This window comes from Solea solea, chromosome 6, assembly GCF_958295425.1.
Source record: "Solea solea chromosome 6, fSolSol10.1, whole genome shotgun sequence".
Lineage (NCBI taxonomy): Eukaryota > Metazoa > Chordata > Actinopteri > Pleuronectiformes > Soleidae > Solea > Solea solea.
Window position 1 is genome coordinate 21,852,008 of NC_081139.1, and position 22,701 is coordinate 21,874,708.

Sequence of the window (22,701 nt, forward strand, 5' to 3'; positions counted from 1 at the left end):
CATTTGTCTCAGAGCATAAATAAAGAGCTTAGACTTTCCTGCACTTAAAAAAACAACAACTTTTTCCACTGTTAAATTCATCAAACTGGTGAAAGTAGAGTCAGACGTGCAATAAATGTGAATATTCTTTTAATTATATTTGGCATGTTTTTTGTGTTTCTTTCTTTCTGATTGCTCCGAAAGTAAAGAGGCAGAATGAAAAGGAGAAGAAACAATAAAAACAAAAACATACAAGACATTTATGTGCAAGACCAGGAGCTGATTCAAGATCCCAATTATTTTGTATTTGATTTATGATTAACACCAACTGGATGATGTGTGATCACCAAAAACTGGACAATGAAAACAGTTTTGCTACACAGGGACATTTCATGGATATAATTCAACCTTATTCATATCCATGTTGGATCTATTTCTTAGATTTTTAATCTTTTCAGTGATCTGCAGTGTACAGACATGTGACATGAACACTTCCCTCACCTACCTGGAGCCTACTAATGGTGCATTATTTAATAAAGTGCAAAATATGAACTGTTTTTGGAAATAAAACAAAACACACAGACACACATATGGGTAGCTCAGCATAGAAACCAGTTGTAAGTGTGGCCTGCACTGATGCCAGAGCAGCATTGTGTGAAAAAAATTGGTGTCACAAAACAAAAGGGGGAACTCAAACGTTTTAAATGGACTGATATTAAAAAGACAAAAAAGAACAATAGCTAGGTTTGCAGAAACAAAATCCTGACAGGTCAGCAACAACAATGCCTGAATCTGATGTACAGAACAAAAAAAAGATGTTAGACAAGACAACGTGAATATGATTTTCAAATATGTTCATTTACAACATTCAGACCTTAAATAAAATATTCAGACATTTCTGACCAAAATGTGTAGCCATTAACTGTTCTTGTCCTGAGAGTGTGATACTGGTTATTTTCCCTTTTATGTAAAGAACTTACAGTGTCTTTTGTGTTGTTTGTTTTTCAGATCATTAACAGGATTCATATTCAGACAGCATGTGAAGCATTAATCATTACAGTTTGTTTGTTTTCTGACATGGATTTGGTTTTTCTTCACAAATCAACAAACATATATTTCTTTATGACAGATCAGTAAAATAAATATTAAAATCATACTCAATTGGGGAAAAAAGCGAGTTATAAACGTAAAAAAAAAAATCTATTTTGAATTGTGATTTTGCTTTAAAAAATAAGAAGAGAGTCAAAAAAAGATGGTCTGGATTATATTCATGCAGCAATATCTCCATGTCAGAACAAGCATCTACACTCATACAGGTGACTGAGCTGGTTTAACAGTGGAGTAAACCTACGGTTAATTCAGTGGACTACTGTTTTCTTTGGAAGACTCATAACTGAGCGTGTTCTCTTCACTTCTCACTCTCACCACTGGGTGTCAGTAAAACACCATCCACAGGCTAAAGCGCAGTATGGCTGGCTGCAGGCTGAGAGAGAGCGGTGCTACATGTTTGCTGATCATATGGACAAACGAGCTGGCACACTTCCTGATTGTTTCTCTAAATTAAATATGATGGCAAGACACTTTTTGGCATTTTTCTTTTAAACTTTACAGAGTGCAGTTAATACTCAATGATAGTGTTTTACCCTTCAAACTCTTGTTTTACAGTATTAAAAAAAAAATCTATATCTTTATAAAGTGATTTAAAGGCACATGTGTCATTTTAAAGCTGCCGTCAGTGATATTGTCTTTTGGCTTGTGGTTCTCTAACACTAACCCCTCCTCCCTACATCACCTCATGAACCTGTTGGTGGACGTTTATTAACTCACGGGCAGAGAGGACTTCCTCTTTGTCCAGTTCTTACGTGTTGTAGAATACTGGAAAGGCTTCTCCTACTTTTACTGTCAGACCCCGGAGACGGAGAGAAACCACGTCACCGACCACACACTCTAGTACAGTGATAGCTGTCAGAGGAGAGAAGAGGGCTGTCACTTTTTCCAAAGATCAAGTTCAAACATGAATTATGTGACACACTACTCCTTCAAAGATATTGAGATATTCCCCCTGCCCACCCATCCATCCGCACGCACACACACACACACGTGAATATATTGTTTGTTATTTCTCTTGCTGTTAGTCATGCAAGGTTAAGCACTTGTTGCCCTGCCCATCTGTGATCCAGTGGGGGGGTTTTCCCGTGCAGGTTCACAGATTTGAAAAGTGAAGCACAGTAAGTAGGACGGAAGTAGTAGCATTTAGCCACCAGGGGGCGACTCCATTTGAACGGAGGTCTATGTATAATAAGACCTTACTTTTCACTTGATTTATAACGTCAGTAAACATTTTCCTGAGGGGTCTCAATCTCAAGTTTCTGATCTTCTTCAATAGAACATGAGATTTTGAGGAAAAAGACAAACCACAGCTCAAAACAGGAGTTTGTTTGGCAACCAGGAGACGACGTCCAATTTTGTGCAGTCTATGAGTAGACCCTGAAATACTTGAGCTTGTGTCCACGATTTTCACAGCAAAACAACATACGGTCACAATTGTTTTCCTGGTTTTTAGTTTGAACTACACCCACTGGAAGATTAAATGGAGAAAAAAAAAAAGTGACAGCCCTATTAAGGCACTACTAAATGTGTCATTTGACACAATTATTTCACTGACAGCAGCTTCAACAAACATTATTATTGATAAATCTTAATAAAGTAAAATCTACCAGCATGTTAAATAATCCTTACAGCTTGAGGGAGCCACAGTGAACCTCTACACTGAATATGATATCTGAATAACAGCGTAGAACCTGCGAATATGGAGGTAATATTTATTGTCTGTTCTCCAAAATGTACCTGAGCTCAATAAGTCGTCCTTTGCTCTGATTTCATTACTTCACCATTTTTTTTAATTTCCTCCACTCTGCTCAACCACTGAGGGGGTGCAGGTCCACTTTGACCTTCTCCCCAGCACTCATCATGCCAATAGTGGGGTAGAATCCTCCAACCGGTAAGGGCACTTCTCTCCGCCCCACCACCTTTCCATTTCGTGTGAAGAACACCTTTCAAACCCAAGACGACAGCACATAGATTATTTAACTGCTTGCCACCACACTTAAAGAGTTTTATATTCATAGACTCTGAGAGCAACTCACTGTGACCTTCCTGCCCTCCAAATCCTCTCCTTCATCCTCATCTTCATCTTCATTGTTTGCATACAAGGCATTCTGAACCTCGCAGGGCTTCGGAAGGACGTCGAGGTCCCAGTCGTCAACGTCATCTGAAAGAATCCACACACAGATTAAGAAGACGAGACACTTGGAGGCTGCGCCATAAAAGAGAGAGACAACATGAAAGATGTTCACCTCCAGTATCAGGGTTAAAGTCGCGTGGAAACATGATGCCGCAGCCCATAATGTCGCCTTCAAAGCAGCGTGGCCCAAATGCATCACCGACACCGCTGCCCTGAAACAGCTTTCCATCATCTATAAAGAACAACAGAGGGAAACCCATTACTGCTTTATGGCTGCGTTCAGATTACAAGGCTGAAGTGACTCATACCCGATTTTTTCGGCTGATGTGATTTAACGTGACAAATAATGTTTTAAAAAGTTCCACATTTCTACAATAGCATCCATGTCATGTCACCCACAGACTCAAACAAGGCGGGGACAAAGCCAAAAGACCCTGGTAAGGGGCATCAGAGGAGAGGAGATTACACCATCATTAATAGAGAATCTTATTGGGGCAAATGACATGGAAACTATTGAAAAAGAAAACCTGCAGACTCCAAAACCAAATTGTATTACTCTTCTAGACGTACAGGACACCTTTCACACCTCAGCCTGAACATTATTAGCCAGTACTCACCTGCGTGATAAGCTATTGACCCTCTGCTCCAACCTGGATGTCTGTTTTTTGGGTAGTCCTGTGAATCGAGACAGAGAGTGAGGGAGGGAGAGAGAGAGAGTGTAATTTTTAGAGTACATCACAATTACTGTCCAGTTCACAATGAGATGGCGATCAGCCAAATCACCTCTTAACTGCAGATACCTTCACTGAAAGGAGGCATTCTTGAAATAGATTTCAGACAATAAAGCAGACGTAATTCTACGAGTTTTAATGTGAGGACGGCCACAGCAACAGGTGGGAAACCGACGCCTGTTGAGGGGAAAGCATGACAAAATAAGACAGAGAGAGCGAGAGAGAGATATGCACCTTTGTTTTGATTTGAGTAGAGGTTATGATGTTATGGTTCCCATCATCAGACTGATGTGTCTTGCAGGAGATGACGGGGGTTGGAACAAAACCTCAGTAATGACCGGTTAATGGATTTATAATGCTCATTCAAAACCACAGACATGCTGAGGAAAACAATTCCGGGAAAACAACAGTGAAATGACAGACGTCTGTTCTCCACACAGGTCTAACCTGAGGGTGCAACATGCCCACACAGTAACTGATAGGAGGAGGAGTCAATGGGGGGAGAATGAAGTTGAGGATGAAAGCAAAACTGAACAGCCCACCTCACAGTCAATGGTCACAGCTGGCAAAACAGCAGCACGATTAGTCTGACACTCGATCATTTCACTTCCAGTAAAACAGTGATCACCAGCAGAAAACAACAATATCGGAACCACACTTCATTTCAGATCTGTCACTTAAATGACACAATGACTGTGGCCTCAGCAATTACAACTCTGCTGTATTATATTAAACAGGATGTACAGGATTTCATTTGAGGCCAATGGCAGCTGATTGTGTCTGATGTATGAACATCCAACAAGCCTTTCAGACCAAACTTTATCTACAAAATATGGATCACTACTTGCTGTCATTCTGATTAGATGCTACCTAAGAAATTAAGAATATCAAACTTAATTGCTTAGCCTGAGCACTGAGACACACATGCATTTGTGCAGTTAACATGATAGGTTAGCATGTATCTGGAACCTGCTTTCTATGGAAACTCAGACGTTGGGTAAAATGAAACAATATTTTTTCTGTTAGCTTTTCCTCTTTTGGTCATCCATCACTTAGACTGGAAACAGTGAGAGCAGTGGTGTGTAGGAGGAATTGGGCTGACAAGGTGCGACAGCATTGAAAGACAAGTTTACTCTAAGTAACATGGCCTCTCAATGACAATGGCATGTGATCATTACAGCGATGACTAAAACAAGGAGGCCCTCACCCTGCGTGCCAGACCCAGGGCGATGTAACACTTCTCTCCAGCATCTGTGATTTCCAGCTCATAGTAGTGGAAACGTGTGTTGAGAGGCCGACGGGCCTGAGCCAAGCCCACGTCCACAATGCTCTTCCCTTTGCCCACGTACTCCAGCAGCTGAGGAAAAGACACACATGCACCTGTTATGAGTGTATTAATATTTAAATCAGTGTTAAGCTTGTCAAATTTAATCACTCAAAAAAAAAGGATCAGTGATGAACAGAACATTATTTCCAACTAGTGTAAAACACAGCATGTAAAATCCTGATTTAAAGCTTTAATCAGCTAATTATAATTAAAGCTGCACTAATCAATATCTTTGACATTAATGACATTAAGGCTGTGTTCACCCTTGGATGCATGAGCAGTGCGTCTGCAGCACAAAATGCATCACTTTTGATTTTAGAACGAGAGAGAGAGAGCCTCAACAGACGCATGGCTCAAGTGCAAGTGAGCCGCACTTTTACATACTTACTGTGGCGTTTTAATTACCTGAACCATTATTGCGAAATATGTTCATGATCGATGGATGCACGACTTCTTACTAAGTAAGTCCTGGAATTTTAGTTGAGTACAAGTATTTTTGTATGATTTTCAAAGGCAAAACGTATGTAAAGTTGACTCCACAGCAGCTCCAATAAGCTCTGCTGTCCTTCATGCATTGCACCCATATCCAGCCTAAGACTCACTTGTCACTTTAAAAGGTAATCTTGTTAGCACAAATCTCTAATCAGCCAATCAAATGGCAGGAAACAAATGATTTTAGGCATGTTAACATGGTTCAGACAACAGCTTAAAAAAATCGAGCATCAGAATGGAGAAGAAAGGTGATTTAAGTGACTTTGGACATGGCTGAGCATGGTTGTTGGTGCCAGACAGACTAATCTGAGTACTTCAGAGACTGCTGTTCTACTTGGATTTTCACACACAACCATCTCTATGATTTACTGAGAATGGTAAAGAGAAAATATCCAGGGAGCTGCAGTTTTTTGGGCTTTAATGCAAGAGGTCAAAGAAGAATGACCAGACTGGTTTGAGACAAAAAAAAATGTAAAACCTGGTCAAATCTGATATGACCAGTTGTTTTAAGTGGCTAATGTAAGATAAATATACTGTATAATATACTGTCTGTACTCACAAAACAATTACACCTTTAGCTTCCATTATGACACATACTGACTGTGGCATTATTGTGGTAATGCCAAAACATTTACCTCAACTACTACTTTGCATCAATCTTTTACAAAGATCTTGTACTTGAGGTGGATCGCTGTGTTAGGTTCGGCACAGTCAAAGGATTCTTGACTCTGATTCAACTCTGTTGTGAAAATGATGCATCATGTTCCTGGAATCACTCACTCACTCAATCTCATTTTGCCAGATGAATCCTGGCTTTGTTATCTTGGTATATAAAAGCTGGTCATTCAGTATATTTAGGTCAGCTGATCTCACTTTTGGGCACATAACGTTGCCGAACCTTGACCTGAAGCAAAACCAGATTGTAACACAAACTACAGTAGGTACCAAATAAATATTATGGTATGTGCCCTTTTTTTAACTGGACAATTTTTAATAGAACATTACCGAGTAAGTTAGCGGAATTTATGAGTCTTCACTACTGCGCTACTGTTTTAGCATTTAACGAGAACCCTTTATTATCTCTTCGCTGTAGCTACAGTGGCTGACATTTTGGAACATTACACAGGCTCACTACAAGCAGCTTTGCTGGCCCATAGAAAACCCAATGTCCTGCCCCATTTCCAAAGTAGCTTCAGTTCCACTAGCCTTCAATTTGATTTTCCAACAGAATGCAGAGGCTAAGGAGGCTTCAATTAGACGTTCTGTAATACTGACGGATTAATTCCATTCTATTGCATTTTAGCAGGTGATTAGACTTACTGTATTTAGGCGTGTTAGGTTCACTAATCATGAGTCAACAACATAATACTTCTTAAAAACAGAGCACATTTCAATGCTAGTGAGAGCATGTCAGGTCTTTGTACCGACATGGCTGCTCCGTCCCCAAGTCGAGACAGTCAAGACTCCAACAAGATGAGAGGGCATGTTTTATTCACACGTTACCCTATTAGAGTTGTTAGGTAATGAGATGGAAAAATTGCTTCCAAGCAACATCATGTAGTTTTTCTTTCTAGAAAAATAGGAAAAGGTCTGGCTTCATCAATCCTGCACCACGCTGTCTGGGAACCAAATGCAACAACATCACTGTTTATGACATACAGCAAAGGGAATGATCAATGCCAAAACAGAATCCTCTCCAGAGTTACTACCACAAAAGTGACATGATCATAACTTCACCATCTGAACATGAATACATTAAACAACAAACTGCTATGATTTTTAGTATTTAATGAGTTCCCAAGCTGCCAATTTTAAATTGATTAAATTTTCTGAAATGACTGGAGGTTCTAAAAGTAGACCAATGGTGTTTGTGCGTGATTGATTACCACATTAAACCCAACCACTGTCACTTCAACATGTAAGATACACATTTACATCCACAGAATTCTGATGTCATATTTAAAACTCTACGAAGTTAAGTGTTTTTTTCATTCAAACCATTGTCAAACAAGTTCACATGATGCTGATTAAGCCTGTCAGCTCCATGCGACAGTGTTTCTCAGTATAGCAGTGTTTAAATCAGTGACATTCCCATGTTGCACACAGGAAGCGATTCCTTTTATGGAGTATGTAAACACAAATAAGCACTCCAAAAAATGGTCGTTCAACAGTTTGCATAATACAAGTACATTGTTTCTGTTATAGGCAAAATAATAACAAGAAAAAACAGCAAAAGCTACACACTGCAGCTTTAATTCCCCTTTTAGGCTGATTTATTTCTGTTCTGGTCGACTTGAATTGTATGAGAGCAGACAGTGAATCACTAAATAAATAATATCTGAACAGCTGCGCCAGTTCTTGTTAATTAACTTGAAATGTAATATTGCCTAAAAATAGTGATTACCACACCTGCATGACCTGCATAACCTTTCAGGTTTTGTTTTTTCCAAGTCAGTATGTACAATAGCAAAGGACACACGTGTTATGTGTTGAGATGCAGTGTGTTCAGACTGTGGTCTGTGGTTCCTGCCTTCACACAGGACAGAGCCAGATTTGTGCAAATAAAGGATAACTAAATGTGCATGTGGCATGCACTTTATCTGTTCCAGCCTGAGGGCTGCTCAGCAGTGATCTCCTCCCATTCCTTTTTTTCAGTTCGGGTTTTCGTGTGCATCAGCCCTGAGTCACACACACACAAACACTGCAGCACTGCTGTCACAGGGAGGTTGTTAGAGACCCAAACAGATGCAGAGGTGGAGCTGATCAATGACCAACTCAGAGAAATCTCTCCCTCTATCTTTAATTTTTTAACAGCAGCTAAAATTTACAGTGTGTGATTATCTGTATCAGCTATCAAGACCTGGTTTACAAGCGGGACAGCACACAGCTTTGTTTCGAATTTGACACAGATCCACTAAATCCAAAGAAACAACATCCATAAAATAACTGAGAAGTTTGAGGTCCTACCGAAAGTGTCATGGATATGAGTAATCCACATAGTCTGCTTTTCTTAAAAATAAAAATGCAGCAGAAGTAGAAATTGATTCTTTTTTATTACACACTTTCTTAGCAACAAAAAAAAGCCATCAGCTTTACCCACAATGCAACGGTTAACAGCCAGCAGCAGTTTGATATGAGTGATGGAGGGACACAAGGAGTCAGTGAGCAGCCAACCTTAATTAAACCTCTCTGAAGTATTCTGGTTCAATAACCTGGCATGTGCAATTTTTCATTTCCTCCCAATGATGCCAGTCATTACACAGCATGAACTTTTATGAGGAAGACAACCTTTTAAATTGTATGTTTGCTTTATTTGCAGTTAAAAAATTAATAGGACTTACCATCCCAGTCACCTTGACATCATGGAGACGGCTCCAGTCCTCTTCATGACTGTCCACAATCATCTGTCCATCATCCTCCTCCATCCCCCATTCAGCATTCAGATCCAGCAGAACTTCCTCCCCCAAAGAGTGCATTCCCACAGCGGGGTAGAGTGCTTCCGGAGAACCTGGGATTTCTACGCTGCCCACCTGAGCACACGTTCACAAACACAACGTTTACGCAAACCATAAAAAGATACGCAACATTGAGCTGGTTTAAAATATTCTGTGTCATGCAAAACAAGGACACTGGAAAACTTACTTCTTTACCATTCTTGGTAAAAAACACAGACAGCTGTCCATCGTCAGATTCAAGGGATATTCCACAGCCGATTCTGTCACCTCTGCAACACTTGGAACCAAACTGCTGTCCCACAGTGTTTCCATTAAACAGCCTGAAAAAGAGATATGTTCAAGCGACTGAAAGGCTGATCATGATCATTGTCACAGTTAGCAGGAATACTTCAAAGGACACTGATAAAAGTATTAAATGGTGCATAATCCGCCTCTACCGATAACAGGCATGTCCAAAGTCCGGCCGAAGGACCAATCCTACTCAGTATTCACATAACAATATATTATTCATGGCCAGTAAGGGACTGGGACAGAAAACCGGCCTTGGAATTTTGGCATTTTTCTACACATAATCATGCACACAGATTTTAAACACCACTATAACAAGAGGAATGCACTGTCCTCATTAGCTCAGCTGGTAATGAGTTGCGCTCTAAAACCACAGTGGAGATTCTGACAGCAAAATTGTTTTTGCGTTTAAGTACTTTGACCTGCAGATAAAGAACTGCAAACTGTGATTAAGAACTTCAAACTGAGGAGGGCAGCAGTGCACCTCTGAGTGTAAAAGCCTGCTGGAAATTATTAGAAGAAGAAAATAAAATATGTTTGTGTTTGCAAAACCTGGGGTTTGCGCTGCATCATATTTTGACCTCGACGTTTGTATAATTTAATTCTTAGTCAGCTTTATCACACTGATAAATTCCAGATTTCTAAATAAAAATCTCAATTATTGAAAGCGGCCTGGTGACCTAAGGGCGTTAAGGTTTGATGTAATTTCCACTGTCTAAGTTCTAATGAAGGCATAAAAAATAATCACCCTAAACTTCATTACACTTGAAACCTACAGCACTTGTGTGATATTAGTTTCCAGGACTGTGTGACCTTTTCAAGGGGAAGTTGTACAGTGTTGTAATGGATTTGCATCAATATACAGCAGAGTAAAGTGGGTCATTCTGGCACAAAAGAGTCAGCCTACAAAACTACAGAGGGTTACCGAAACATCTGACTAAGTATTATATTCTGACATGAGAGAAAATGCTTTTTAAAAAGCCGTACATGGTCTCTGACAACTGAACATTAAATACTGTAAAATTGTGCTCTATGTCACACTTTCACAAATTTGTCTCAGTATTTGACTGACCTCTTCATATAGACAAAACTCTTCTCTCAGTTCCTTCATCTATACAGTCTATCTACACCACTTATATAGGTGGAAGTGTTCTGTGGGGGTTGTGTGTGAAACCTACAGGATATAGATAAAAATGTACATGTCATAAGAACATGTTCAGAAATTCATCAGCAGTGACACATACTTTCCATCATCAGCATGAAAAGCCACAGAATGAGGAAGCCAGCCTGGCTGATGGTCCAGTTTGTAGAGCTGAGGCACCAAACCAACCGCAATCGTCCCCCTCACCCCCGTATCAACGATGGTCACCTGCACACACCAGACACATTTGTGGTCAACAAACAGCAAAGGTTAAAATCCCCTTCCTTTTGAATGAACTCTTTGGGTTTTGAAAGTGCTCCTACCATGAAAACCTTCTTTCAATGTAGAACACTTATTTCACCAGACTTTGACTGGTCAAAATATTTATATCTATAGCTTTTGGCTATCAGTTATTTAGACAAGATAAGTTAAAAGACACCCAAAAGCAACATTCTACATAATCTGAAGGGGGATGTGTAGTAAAGACAGAATAAGGGAGTGCGTATTTTTTGTGGTGGATGTTGTCAGAAAAGGGTGAGTCAGTTAGGTTAATGTACACTATCACCAAGTTACGTTCACAAATAAATAGGCTTCAAGAAAGAAACATGTATACAACCTCTTTAAGTTGCATAATGACGTCAGCCATGTAGCATTAAAAAGAGGTGAGGCTCTTGGGACTAATTTTGGTTTTATATGTTTTTAAGTACTGGAAAAAAATACAGTGTTTATGGCAGCAGCGGTGCACATGCTGGTGGATCACTGTAGTCAGAGAGATTTATATTTTGTGACCCTGGCCATGAGATAACTCAGTCTGGAGCAAAATGGTGGACTGTAATGTACCCCCTTGTTATGAGTTTTACAGATTTGATGGCAGGAAAATCAGGCTCCACCCTTAATTTTAATATGCCATTACAGTGTATTTTGCTTTTGGGTTGCCACAGCTCCTTTATTCACTTCACGGAGTTTCCAAACCAACCTGGAACTTCACAGTATCACTTTTGTACAACACCACATGATGGTTTAAAGTGAAAACCCCCGAAGCAACGAGCTGGCCTGCACCACTGTTATCATAACTGAATACTGAACTTATGACATCATCCCCGGGGAGCCGTAGATGGACACGCTGCAACTGGAGCACTGCTGGCAAATCCAGGGCAAGGAGGAGGACATTTTCAAGTTCTTTCCCATGACCTCAACCTTGGTCTCTTGAGAAGAAATCCCCCCCCCCCCATGAGTGCATAACCTGTAAAATATACCGTCACATCTACAAGCAGCATTCACATCAGTGTCACGTATTAGCTCATATGTCCATTTTACGTAAATTGCTTCCTCCCTACCCCCTTCATGACTCCCACAAAAATGAGTCACGAGGATGAAGCACACATGAATATAAAGGTTGAGAGTGTTAGTTACCGTTTGACTGCAGGTCAGACCAAAGCATGATTGTGTGCGTTATGCAAGTTTGAACATGGCTTCCTCTAAGGAACAGTTACTGTGCTGAGATGCTTGTGCACATCAGAGTCTACATCACTGAGAGTGAGAGGATAAACAAACCGGCACATTTGTAATGAGCAATGACTTCCTCTGTGAAATCAATCTGTCAGGGGCAGGATGAGAAAACTCCTTGTAACAAAACTGCATCTGCAGACACACACAGATTAAAAAACACCAGTGTGACTCAACCAGTGTCTGTGTCTGTGTGTGCTGCAGCTGTTATAGGTCCAGTGTGTAACAATTAGGATGTATTGGCAGATAATGTGTATACTAACAATTAGTATGTTTGCATACATATAATTTTAAGATAAAAATTGTGAAGTTTTCATAGGGAGTACTTTAAGCAGGAGCCTTGCTTTGTGGAGGTTACCATCTTATGCCACCATGTTTCTAAAGCAGCCAGAACGGACAAACCAGCCAGACTGTGCATATTGTGTTTTGAAGCTTAAACCCAAATAAATACAAACAGCTCTGTCCATATTAACCCAATGAATAAACCAACAAAAACAATGGAGAGAACGACCGAAAGAGTGGAAGAGAGAGTTTTCACCCTTCCAGTTATATCAGGCCCACAGCTGTTCCCTGACATGCTTGGGAAAGGTAGGGATGATTGAAGGAGTCCTCTGTTTTTTTACAATCTGCAGCAGTTTGACGTTCACGTTTTGTTCCATTTCTGTTTGGATATGGCCTTAGTGGTCTCAATCATTAAGCTCTTCTCAGCGCATGATTATAACCCTAACCCATTAATCGATTAATGGATTATTTATGGACTACTTAATTGATTGTCAAGTATTTTGATGATCAATTAATCGGTTTGCAGCTTTTTTCATGATTAAAACAAGATTTCTGATTGTTTTAGCGTCTTAAGTGAATATTTTCTTAATTTCTTTGCTCCATACAACAAATAAATCATTAAAAGTGAATCATATTAGTTTGTAGACAAAACAAGACATTTGAGAACATCATAATTTCCAGGTTTGACAAACACGGATCAACATTGTTTTCTGATATTTTATGGACCAAACGATTACTCGATTAATCGTGAAAATAATCGACAGATGAATCCATTATGAAAATAATCATTAGTTGCAGCTCTACACATGATGTCAGTTTTGTAAATAACCAATAAAGCACAGCTCGTATAGTGGACACTGTTTGACAGTTGGTATCCCCAAACCTATTATACATACACAGTTTATGTGACGGCCTCTGGCTGAAGCAATTCCAAAAAAAAGGGTCAGAAACTAGGCCCATTTTTGTCAACAGTAAAGTCTGTGCATTGATTGTGGGTAAGTAGGTACCAACATTTTAATTGTTTCCTAGTTCCAGACTGAACAGGGAAAACCCCTAATGTTTGCATGTAGCATGGCTGTACTGCTTCACTCTTGTTGATTACTTTCATTGTGGTACATAAAGGAAAATCCAGCAGAGGAGGGACTGAAGCTCAGATAGTGTGGGCCAAGCAAATGATGCAGAGTCAAACAGTTAAGCCAGGAAACTTTCATGAAAACCAAATCATCAAATCATTACTATAGTCGTGACCTTTTGTGATTTTTTTTTTCTACTGTCACTTCTTTGTGAAATTATGAGACGAAAATAATGAACACTTACTTCAAAGTAGCGATTTCTTCTTGATAATGGCCTGGCCGCCACATAACAGCCAACTTCATCTGAATTCCCATGATACCTACAAAAAAGATCCAAAAAGAAACACAAGAATATAACAATCATAATAACCTGCCAGATGCAAACAAAAGAAGGGCTCTGGTATCAGGTATAAAATGATGTAATTATCCACAGGACTAATGACTTGGCATTGCTACTACGCGTTACCTGAGAATGTCGCCATCTCTGAGCATCCTCTTGAGGCGCTCCTTGTATCGCACAGCTCGCACCTCACGAATTTCTCGGATGCGCCTCCTCCAGTTCAGAAAGCGATAATGAAGGTTTATGTCTTCCATGTCTAAAAATCATTACAAACTGGGGAAAACAGGGAAACATGTAAAAAAAACAATTTGAGAACATTGCCATTAAAAACAGGCCAACTAACATTAATCATATATTCACATTCTCATTTTTGTACCTCATTTGTACCTGATGACTCTAATGATTATCCGGGCAAGCGTGATTTAAAGCAAAAGAAAATCCATTAGTTAAACTGTATTGCACAAGATGCACTCTAATAAATCTGTTTTTTTCTTCAGCGATGCCTCCATTGTTGACACACACAGCGAGCACAGCAACCGTGATAAACAACTCGAGAACAATTAAATGTTAGTGCGGTCATAAAAGCCGTAAGCAGAGGGAGAGCAAACATCTCTGACCTCAACATGATTACCACTGTTGGGTTTGATCCCTTAGGCCAAACTCTTCTCCTTTTGTGTGTTTGTATTTTTCCATTTACACTAAATCCCACATTCCACAGACAAGCAAAGGCCTGGACAGTGACTGAACGCTGCCCAAAGGCGTGAACGCAAATCCCATATTTGTGGTAGCCCTATGATGGTCAGGTGCCTCCCATGGGTTCCTTCCAAGGTTCAAGACTCAAGAAGACTTAATTGTCACGGTACTGCAGTGCACACGCAACAAAAACAGGTAAGCATCTCCAAGTTTTCAAACAATAGATAAACACAACACAGACGAGGAAGAAACAATGCTTGAGATACCAGATCTCAAAAGGAGAGCTAATCTAAGGACATTTAGATTGGATCCTCATTTGAGATCAGAGTACAGGCGACACTCAGACTGTGCTGTATATTTCAAGTCTTTATAGTCCAAAGCTAAATACCTACATTGAAGACCTCACCGACATGAGGCTGCAAGTAATTACTATCTTCACTGATTATGATAATTATTTAATGATGAAGTTCAGCCGCAGACTCAGACTTCACAGCTGGAGGGAAAGTTAAGCAAAAACCTAAATGACAAACTAGTTAATGCCTCACCACTGATTAAAACTCATTTCCAGATTAGTAGAAATCATTATTTGCGCAAGGGAAAAAGTAAAGGTCAGTCTTTTTCCTCCATCCAGATCACATTGGACCAACCAGTGTACCTGGACTTGCCAACCCAGATTTGGCATTAAACCAGATAGACAGACTTGTTGACACTGATTCATATTTCTGGTTTTATTTACAAACAGTGGATTTTAAACTGTACCTTCTTGGATGTTTGATAGAGGAAAAATAAAACTAAGTAATACTTTTTAAAACTAATAACTAATAAGTTTTTTGGTTAATTTTGTTCATATTTGACAGGTAAATTTGTCAGATAAAAAACAATAAAAAAAAACATTAAAAGGCCTAATGAAACTAGCATGCCACAAGAAAAGACCCGTTTAGGTCATCTTATTCAAAAGGATCATTGCTGCAGGGATGAAGCTGTTCACGTAGAGCTTTGTCTTTGACCTCAAGACTTTAAATCTCCGACCAGAAGGAAAGTGCTGAAATTCACTAAATAAGGGATGGGAGTCATCATTACAGATGAAGCTGGCTAGCCGCTGTAACTGTCTGGTATACAGTGACTCCGGGCACAGCTGTGACACAGCTCCCTAATCAGCCAACTGGACCATTTGACAATCTGGTTCAGTGTGTTCTTGTCTCTTTAAGGCAGGTTTCCAAACCATGACACAAGGCAGAAAGCTAAGACCGATTCAATAAAAGCATGGTAAAAAAGTGTCATCATGGTTCTGTGTATATGGAATTGGGACAACTTCCGAAGACAGAACAGACACTGGTGTCCCTTCCTTTACACAGCTTTGCAATTTTCCTTAAAATTGAGTGCAGAATCAATAATGGTCCAGAGTCTGTTAACTGATAAATATTTATCTTCATCAAGGAGGTTAGGCATTTGAGGGTACGTTATAGGCCAAACAAAAATATTTTAGATTTTGGTGGTTTGTGTTTTCCTTTTTACATTTAATAAAAAATATAATTTTGCTTAAAACAATACAAAACAATTATTAACATAAATACATATTTACTGAGCAACACTCAGTTGTGTATATTTGTATATTTCTATATTTCCACTCATTCATAGATTATTAATAAAACGTGAGGTATAAACACATTATTAAAAACATGAAAGGGGTAAACAAAAACCTCTCTTTCAACTACATTTTTGATAAATATAACATTTTACAGAACTTTTATTAAGCATTAATTAAGTTTGAAAATTCTGCAAAGTAATAGTATAAAGGCAAACGTGAAGGTGAGTTATATGTTAGATTTCTCTTTTTTGTTTTTGATTTGATGGATATGCATTTACTTTTTCCATTTGTAATTAAAAATACTTTCACTTTAAAACTGAAAACATGGCTCTTACGTATGGCAAAGTCTGGCAGTATATGTTTTTTTTTTTAATAAAGTAAAAGACTACTGTTTTTTTCACCATTGTGTCTCTTCCTGTCAGGCGGTGAATACGCCAAGTGACTCAGGTGAACGCACCTTTAGTTGCCAAAGGTAAAAGTTAGTCAATTCAGTTGAAATCCATCATTCAGCACTTGACGATATTACTGGTTGGTGTTTTTATTCCACTGGCTCAATGGTGGATCGATCATTACTGTGGTACGGAGTCGTTTTGGTATCACACAGACTCAAGAGGTACAAAATAAACATTCCGTTTCAAGTGACATAAAAAGTTCCCCTTAGGCAGCGAAAGGAAAATATTCGTTCACGTTAGCAGCCCGAATGCGACTGAATAAATGGCTTAGTGAATAAAGAACATGGATACAAACTTAAGCAAACAAAATAAGCGAGCTTTCGTCTGAAATGGTTGTTTATTTCGTCTTTAGTTGTAAAGTGTACGAGCCGATATTAAACGCAGCACCACGTTTCCCATACAGACAGGACTCGACTGGCCGGCTAGCTGCTTTCAGCGGCTTAACGTCGCCCCGCTGTTTGACGAAGAAGACAAACATAAATGTGAGTAAAGCTCAGGTTACACCCATATTATTCAAAGCCCTTTTGTCTTACGTTGATTCCTTACTGTTTTTAAACTTGTAACGCGGTGTCCTTCGCTTTTTCTTCCAAGTTTTAGGAGGTGAAGTCTGTCACTTAACGTCCAACCTACGCTACCGGAAGTCCCGTCCTCTCAGCCTTCAGCCAATCACGTGAGAGGATGAATACAGCAACCTGTGCGCGCGTGTGTGCGTGCATGTGGGTGTGCATGTGTGTGTTCTTTGGGTACTTTTCTGGCATACACATTAGAAACTGAAAAAAACTAAATGTACTTTAAAAAAAACAACCCACTATTATTTCAGCTTGATGGTTTGCTTTAGTAAAAAAATGAGGCTGTTTGGTATTACATTATGTTGTAATGTTACAAAAAGATATTACTAATGCTAGTAAAAAACATTATGTTACCAACATTTTTTTTTTTCCAAAATGTTGTAATGTTCCCACAATATAAGGATACATATTTTGAAATTACATTTTTATGTGAAGAATGAGAAATTTAATATAAGTTCTTACTGTATGTTGAGATGAGGGGGCATTTTCAAGTCAGTCACGCGAAATATGAATGAGTCACAATTATCCTGATGATGGAAATGTACCACTATCAGCTTACGGTCAGTGCTTTGTCATTGTGATGCACATTCATTTCCTATATTGCCCCATCCCTACAGGAGAATACATGTACAGTCCCTAAATATATGCATAGTAATACATGTGTATCAACTAAATTATCATCACTGTTGGTGACTATGCCAATCAATTTCTTAATTAATCTCTAAATATTATTATTATTTCAACTTTAAGACATATTAACATTTAGTAAATTGTGCACAAGTGAAAAAATGTATTTGCTTCCTGTGAAAAATCATGGTACTGCCATTTGATCACTAAACTATATTATCAGACCTGACACAATACACTGGCTGTGAGTGATAATAAGTGAAGTCACATACTATGAGTATAACTGAATGTGCTTGCATTAGATGTTCTTATACCTGCTTGTGACAGTGAGGCTCTTTTCAGATAGTGTATTCTCACAGGCTTTATCTGAGACGAAGTGGCAGCCTGGATATTAATGATATATCAAGTTCGAAGACAAGCTGCCAGATTTTTTGTCATCCTGTCTCCTAATTTAATGTGTCCGTGACTCACACGTGGAATTTACAGGGTGGGAGTTTCTGCCCGTGGCTATTAATGTATTAGTCATCCAGCTTTGAGTGGCACACCTTCAGCCTCTTATTGTCAGCCAATTCATGTGAATCTCCAGCCCTGCAGTTACAGAGTGTGCAGGCATTCTTTTAACAAAGTTCACCGGTTACCATTTAAGAAAAGTCCGACTGTCATAAACAAGGAGAACAAGTGTGGACGCGACAAGCTGTTTGCTCCTGTTTCATGGAGCAGGCTATTGATATTTTTACCTGTATTGTGAGAACATTTAATTATTTTTGCTCAATGAGTTTAACTGAACTGCTGGCAGCTTAATAACTGCTCATAACTGAAGCCAAATTACATTTTAATAGCACACTTGGGGGAGATGAAGCTATGTGTATTCATATCCAGAAATCATATTGTAACCACAGTAGCCTAAAAAGTACCACGTTTGCCTTTGAATCATTGATTATATACCACGGCAGCTGATTATAAGACAAATTCAAATAAATCCTGATGTCTTTAACATGTTTTTATGATAAACAGCTATAATTATAAAAAACTGAGGAGTGAAATCAGTAGGTCACATGACACACTTTTAGAGTGGGGGGAGCAATGGAGCAGCATACACAGCTCACATGTGATTTATTTCAGTGTAGAAAACATTACTATCCTGCGGGATGACAGACAACAAATGGTATGAGCATGTATAAGTGTGTGTGTGTGTGTGTGTTCGTCAGAAACGGGGTGTGCTCGACTGTGTGGAAATGAGAGAGAAAGCTAAGATTCTCCATCACGTACCCTCCCTTACCTTTCCCTGCTGCTTTGGACTCTTTATAAGCCGCCGCCAGTTTTGTCTGTCAGCCTCATTATCACTCTGTCTTGGCTCGAGGGAATTGTACGGCCATTCTGACACAGACATAGTGCACTTTGTGGAAATTGGCTAAGGGAAAAGAGAGGGAACACAGTTAGAATTTGAAACCTATTAGTGGACAACTTTTCAGTGGGAGATGCTTCTGTATTTGAACCTCCTGGTGCTGCTCCTCCTGCACACGACTCTGTCGAGCCCACTGACCACACCATCCAGAGGATGTGCTGCCTGCAAAACAAATCCCTCACCGAGTCAGACACTGGCAGATTCGAGTGTCTCCGCTCCGGCTGTTGGAGCAGCGTGTGGGGTGTACACTCTGAGCTGTGCCCACGGTCTGCGGTGCACACCTCCAGAGGATGAGGCCAGGCCTCTCCGTGCCCTGCTGGAGGGCAGAGGCGTCTGCCGCAACATCACCAGTGTCAGCCCGACTGAGCAGCTCAGCGTTAGAGGTAAGCCTCACACATGCAGTCTGGAGGACGAAATCAATGAATGGTGGATTTTAGACAAATGGACAGACAGCTCATCTTCCTATTGAACAGCTTTGATCTTAAAGCACCACACTGAACTCACAGCAGATAAAGCAAATCATTTTTGCAATATTTCATTTTTTAAGGCATATATATGATTTACGTTTTATTTATATACTATGCTCTGTTTTAACCAGTGCACTGACTTTTAATGTATAATAGATTATAAAAAGATCATTCATTTGTGAATGTCAAGATGAAATGTTTTTCTTCAGCTGCTCAACACTGCACACGCTGTCATTCTTTTTTTAAATTTTTTTAAAGATTGAAATTTAAAGGTGATTTTTATGAACAATGTTGCCATGACTCAGTGGCAGCTCTACACAGCCACAGGTTCTCTTAATGGTTCTGTTCGTATTTATTCCATTATTTAAAATTTAACCAGTTTGTGTTTTTCTATATCCAATCTTTAGAAATCAGCGTTTTTCTGTTTTCTCCCCTTCATTTGATAAGATATAACACTTTAATAATATCAAATCATACAGAAAATAGCTTAACTTAAGCAAACATGCACAGAACAACACTGGGTTTAAAATCCAGAGCAAATACACAAAAACATTTACTTTAGGAGGAAAAAACATTATTTTGTTTGATGGCAATAATCAACCACCTCCACAAAAACTGTAGCTGACCTTTTTCATATAGTAATAAGTGATGATTGATTACGCCTTTATTTGATCCTACAGATCCAACACCCGGCGCTGATCCAGATGAGGTAAAATCACATCTGACTCGGTTCAACAGCTCATCACTGACCTGAAATCAGGGAGTTCCTCACCGTCTACGCCTCTGTTTACTTTTTATCCTACAGGCTCCATGTCGTAAACTGCTGACCACACTGATCCATGGTCTCGATGCCCATTTATTTAAGTCACACCATGATATCTACATGCCCAACTGTGACAGGCGAGGTTTCTTCAGAAAGAAGCAGGTGAGTTTGAGTCAGTGAGGTGGATCTCAGGTCACAGAGATCATTGTAACGTATGGTGGTTTGTTCTGTTTGTGCAGTGCTGGTCATCTCGGGGTAAACAGCGTGGCAGGTGCTGGTGCGTGAATGAGAACGGCATGCCGGTCTCTTCAAACGCCAAACAGAAAGGCAGCCTGAGCTGCTGAGACGCAGGAGGTTGTGTGACGTAAAGATGAAGGGTCACCAGAGCCCACATTGTCTCCCATTTCATTCTCCATCCACCAGAAGCAGCTTCCCAACATTGAAAATGTCCTCTGTAACTTTGTCTCCTTGCGCCCTCTACTGAACGCAGTTAAGGCTGAAAATATTCCATGCATCACTTTTGGACTCACAGGAACCACACACAGTTTGCTTTGCACATATTACACTAAAAGATTATAATTTTGTGTTCAAAGTATTATGCAATTTTAAAGTAGGAACAGTTTTTTTTCACACTGTTGAAAACTTACTACACATAAGGTGTAATTAGGTATTTAGTATGCACTCAATATGTCCTATTTATATACAGTATTTTTTTATACTTTGAAACTGTAATTATATCACTGATACACTTTGTACATAATCCATAGATGCAATCTTATTTATGCTACTTTGAATATATTTTATTTATCTTAATATAACTGATCATTTGTATAGTCCACGAGAGCAAACACTTGTGGTATTATTTAAAAAATAACCTGACATCCTCATGTTTTTCAACATAAACATATACGGCGACAAAGTATTTTTGATCCTTTGACTTAAATTAAGGACTCACTTTTTAAACCATCTGAGAATTATTATTATTATTATTATTTTAAATCAAATTTCTGTGACAGACTTCATGTTTATAACGCCAGAAAAGCACTGTGTTACAATGTTTTGGAAATAAATTTTTATCCTCACAAAATGAATCTATCTTTTCGGTTTATTGAATGACCCTGTTTGAAAAAGAAGAAGACAAATTTTTGGTATAAGGGTCTCACAGGTAGTATTTGTCTTATGCATAATGCAAGTCAACAGATTATATACAGTATGTCATGAGTCCACAGGACAAATATTAAAGGGATAGTTCAGTGTTTTTGAAGTGTGGTAATATGAGTAACTGACACATTGCCCCTCATCAATATGGACAAGGACGCTTGCTTTGACTGACAAAATGGCTGTTTTTAGCCGCTTAACTAAAGGCTTTTACTTTGTTCTGTACGTTTCTGTTATTTTGGGAGAAATCTAAACAAAAAGTCAGAAAATAAGACATTTCATCGCTCTGATTATAAATTGAAATATGCATTGATCAAAATCGGTGGACTAGTGACACTGAGCTTTCAATAATTGAACATAAACATGAATACTACTTTCTGTATGAAATGGAGCAGACAGAAGAAAGAATCTGCCCCTCATTCACAAAGCTTATTAACTTAATTCTCCAAAGGAGCAAACATTTGCACCCCCCTGTCAACATTGCATAACTAGCTCTACTTAAGTGTGAACATTGTTGATTTATTTTTATTAGGAGTGGGTCAAAATATCGATTTGGTGATATATCGCCAGTGCAAATATCGATATGTTAATTAATAAGTTAAGACGCCCCAAAGTTTACAGTCTCTGCCTTCTCTGGCTGAAGAAGAGGGAGTTTACAGCGGGATAATAGTGGAGAAAGCTACATTAACAGATGCTCCATCTACGTTCAATACATAGACTTTATGTACTTTGTTCTCTATGTTGTGAATAAATGAAATCCAGCAGGAGCCAACTTTTCACGTTCATGTTTTTGTTTTCTTCAGTTAGTCAGACTTCATGATGTATCGTGCAATATACTGATTATCACAGAATCGCTGTATCATGATATTATTATAATCGTGGACCATGTATTGTGTTTCTTGCTGTGAGCTACCCTGTGAGTCCCACCCTACTTTTTTTATTATGTCATTATGTCATACATGTTTTTACCTCATATACTGTATGATTATACTGTGTTTTAGTTTAAATATTACATCTGTATAAAGTCAATCAGCATGGATAAAATGTGACACAAAAAAACTAAATTCACACATACCCCCACCCAAATACAATATTTACAAAGGTATCAACAGTTGTTGGTC

The 22,701-nt window shown here is 39.0% G+C and overlaps 2 protein-coding genes across 3 annotated transcripts; one reads left to right on the forward strand and one right to left on the reverse strand.

Moving 5' to 3' along the window:
* Positions 1-112: 112 nt before the first annotated feature.
* Positions 113-17,240, reverse strand: LOC131460362 (SPRY domain-containing protein 3-like). 2 transcript variants are annotated; one of them, XM_058630783.1, is made up of 11 exons: positions 17,138-17,240; positions 13,985-14,131; positions 13,763-13,838; positions 10,761-10,885; positions 9,416-9,548; positions 9,115-9,303; positions 5,162-5,311; positions 3,841-3,898; positions 3,336-3,455; positions 3,126-3,250; positions 113-3,032 (listed from the first exon to the last, which is right to left on the reverse strand). In XM_058630783.1, exons 2-11 carry the CDS (start codon positions 14,110-14,112, stop codon positions 2,898-2,900), a joined length of 1,239 nt encoding a protein of 412 aa, XP_058486766.1. In that variant the 5' UTR covers positions 14,113-14,131; positions 17,138-17,240; the 3' UTR covers positions 113-2,897. The 2 variants fall into 2 exon arrangements, with proteins under 2 accessions (XP_058486766.1, XP_058486767.1); XM_058630784.1 differs by having other exon boundaries at positions 17,125-17,240.
* On the forward strand, positions 16,796-21,461 carry LOC131460363 (insulin-like growth factor-binding protein 3). Its single transcript, XM_058630785.1, has 5 exons — positions 16,796-17,073; positions 17,183-19,575; positions 20,340-20,368; positions 20,465-20,584; positions 20,662-21,461. The coding sequence occupies exons 2-5, from the start codon at positions 19,266-19,268 to the stop codon at positions 20,764-20,766; spliced, it is 564 nt and encodes a 187-aa protein (XP_058486768.1). The 5' UTR covers positions 16,796-17,073; positions 17,183-19,265; the 3' UTR covers positions 20,767-21,461.
* The last annotated feature ends 1,240 nt before the right edge of the window (positions 21,462-22,701 follow it).

Coding starts and splice junctions, on each gene's coding strand:
- LOC131460362 (XM_058630783.1), bottom strand. CDS start 14,112: ATGGAAGACATAAACCTTCATTATCGCTTTCTGAACTGGAGGAGGCGC. Junction 9,304..9,415: donor TTACCAAGAATGGTAAAGAA/GTAAGTTTTCCA, acceptor ACGTGTGCTCAG/GTGGGCAGCGTAGAAATCCC. Junction 3,251..3,335: donor CTTTAACCCTGATACTGGAG/GTGAACATCTTT, acceptor GGATTCTTTCAG/ATGACGTTGACGACTGGGAC.
- LOC131460363 (XM_058630785.1), top strand. CDS start 19,266: ATGCTTCTGTATTTGAACCTCCTGGTGCTGCTCCTCCTGCACACGACT. Junction 20,369..20,464: donor CCGGCGCTGATCCAGATGAG/GTAAAATCACAT, acceptor TTTATCCTACAG/GCTCCATGTCGTAAACTGCT. Junction 20,585..20,661: donor GTTTCTTCAGAAAGAAGCAG/GTGAGTTTGAGT, acceptor CTGTTTGTGCAG/TGCTGGTCATCTCGGGGTAA.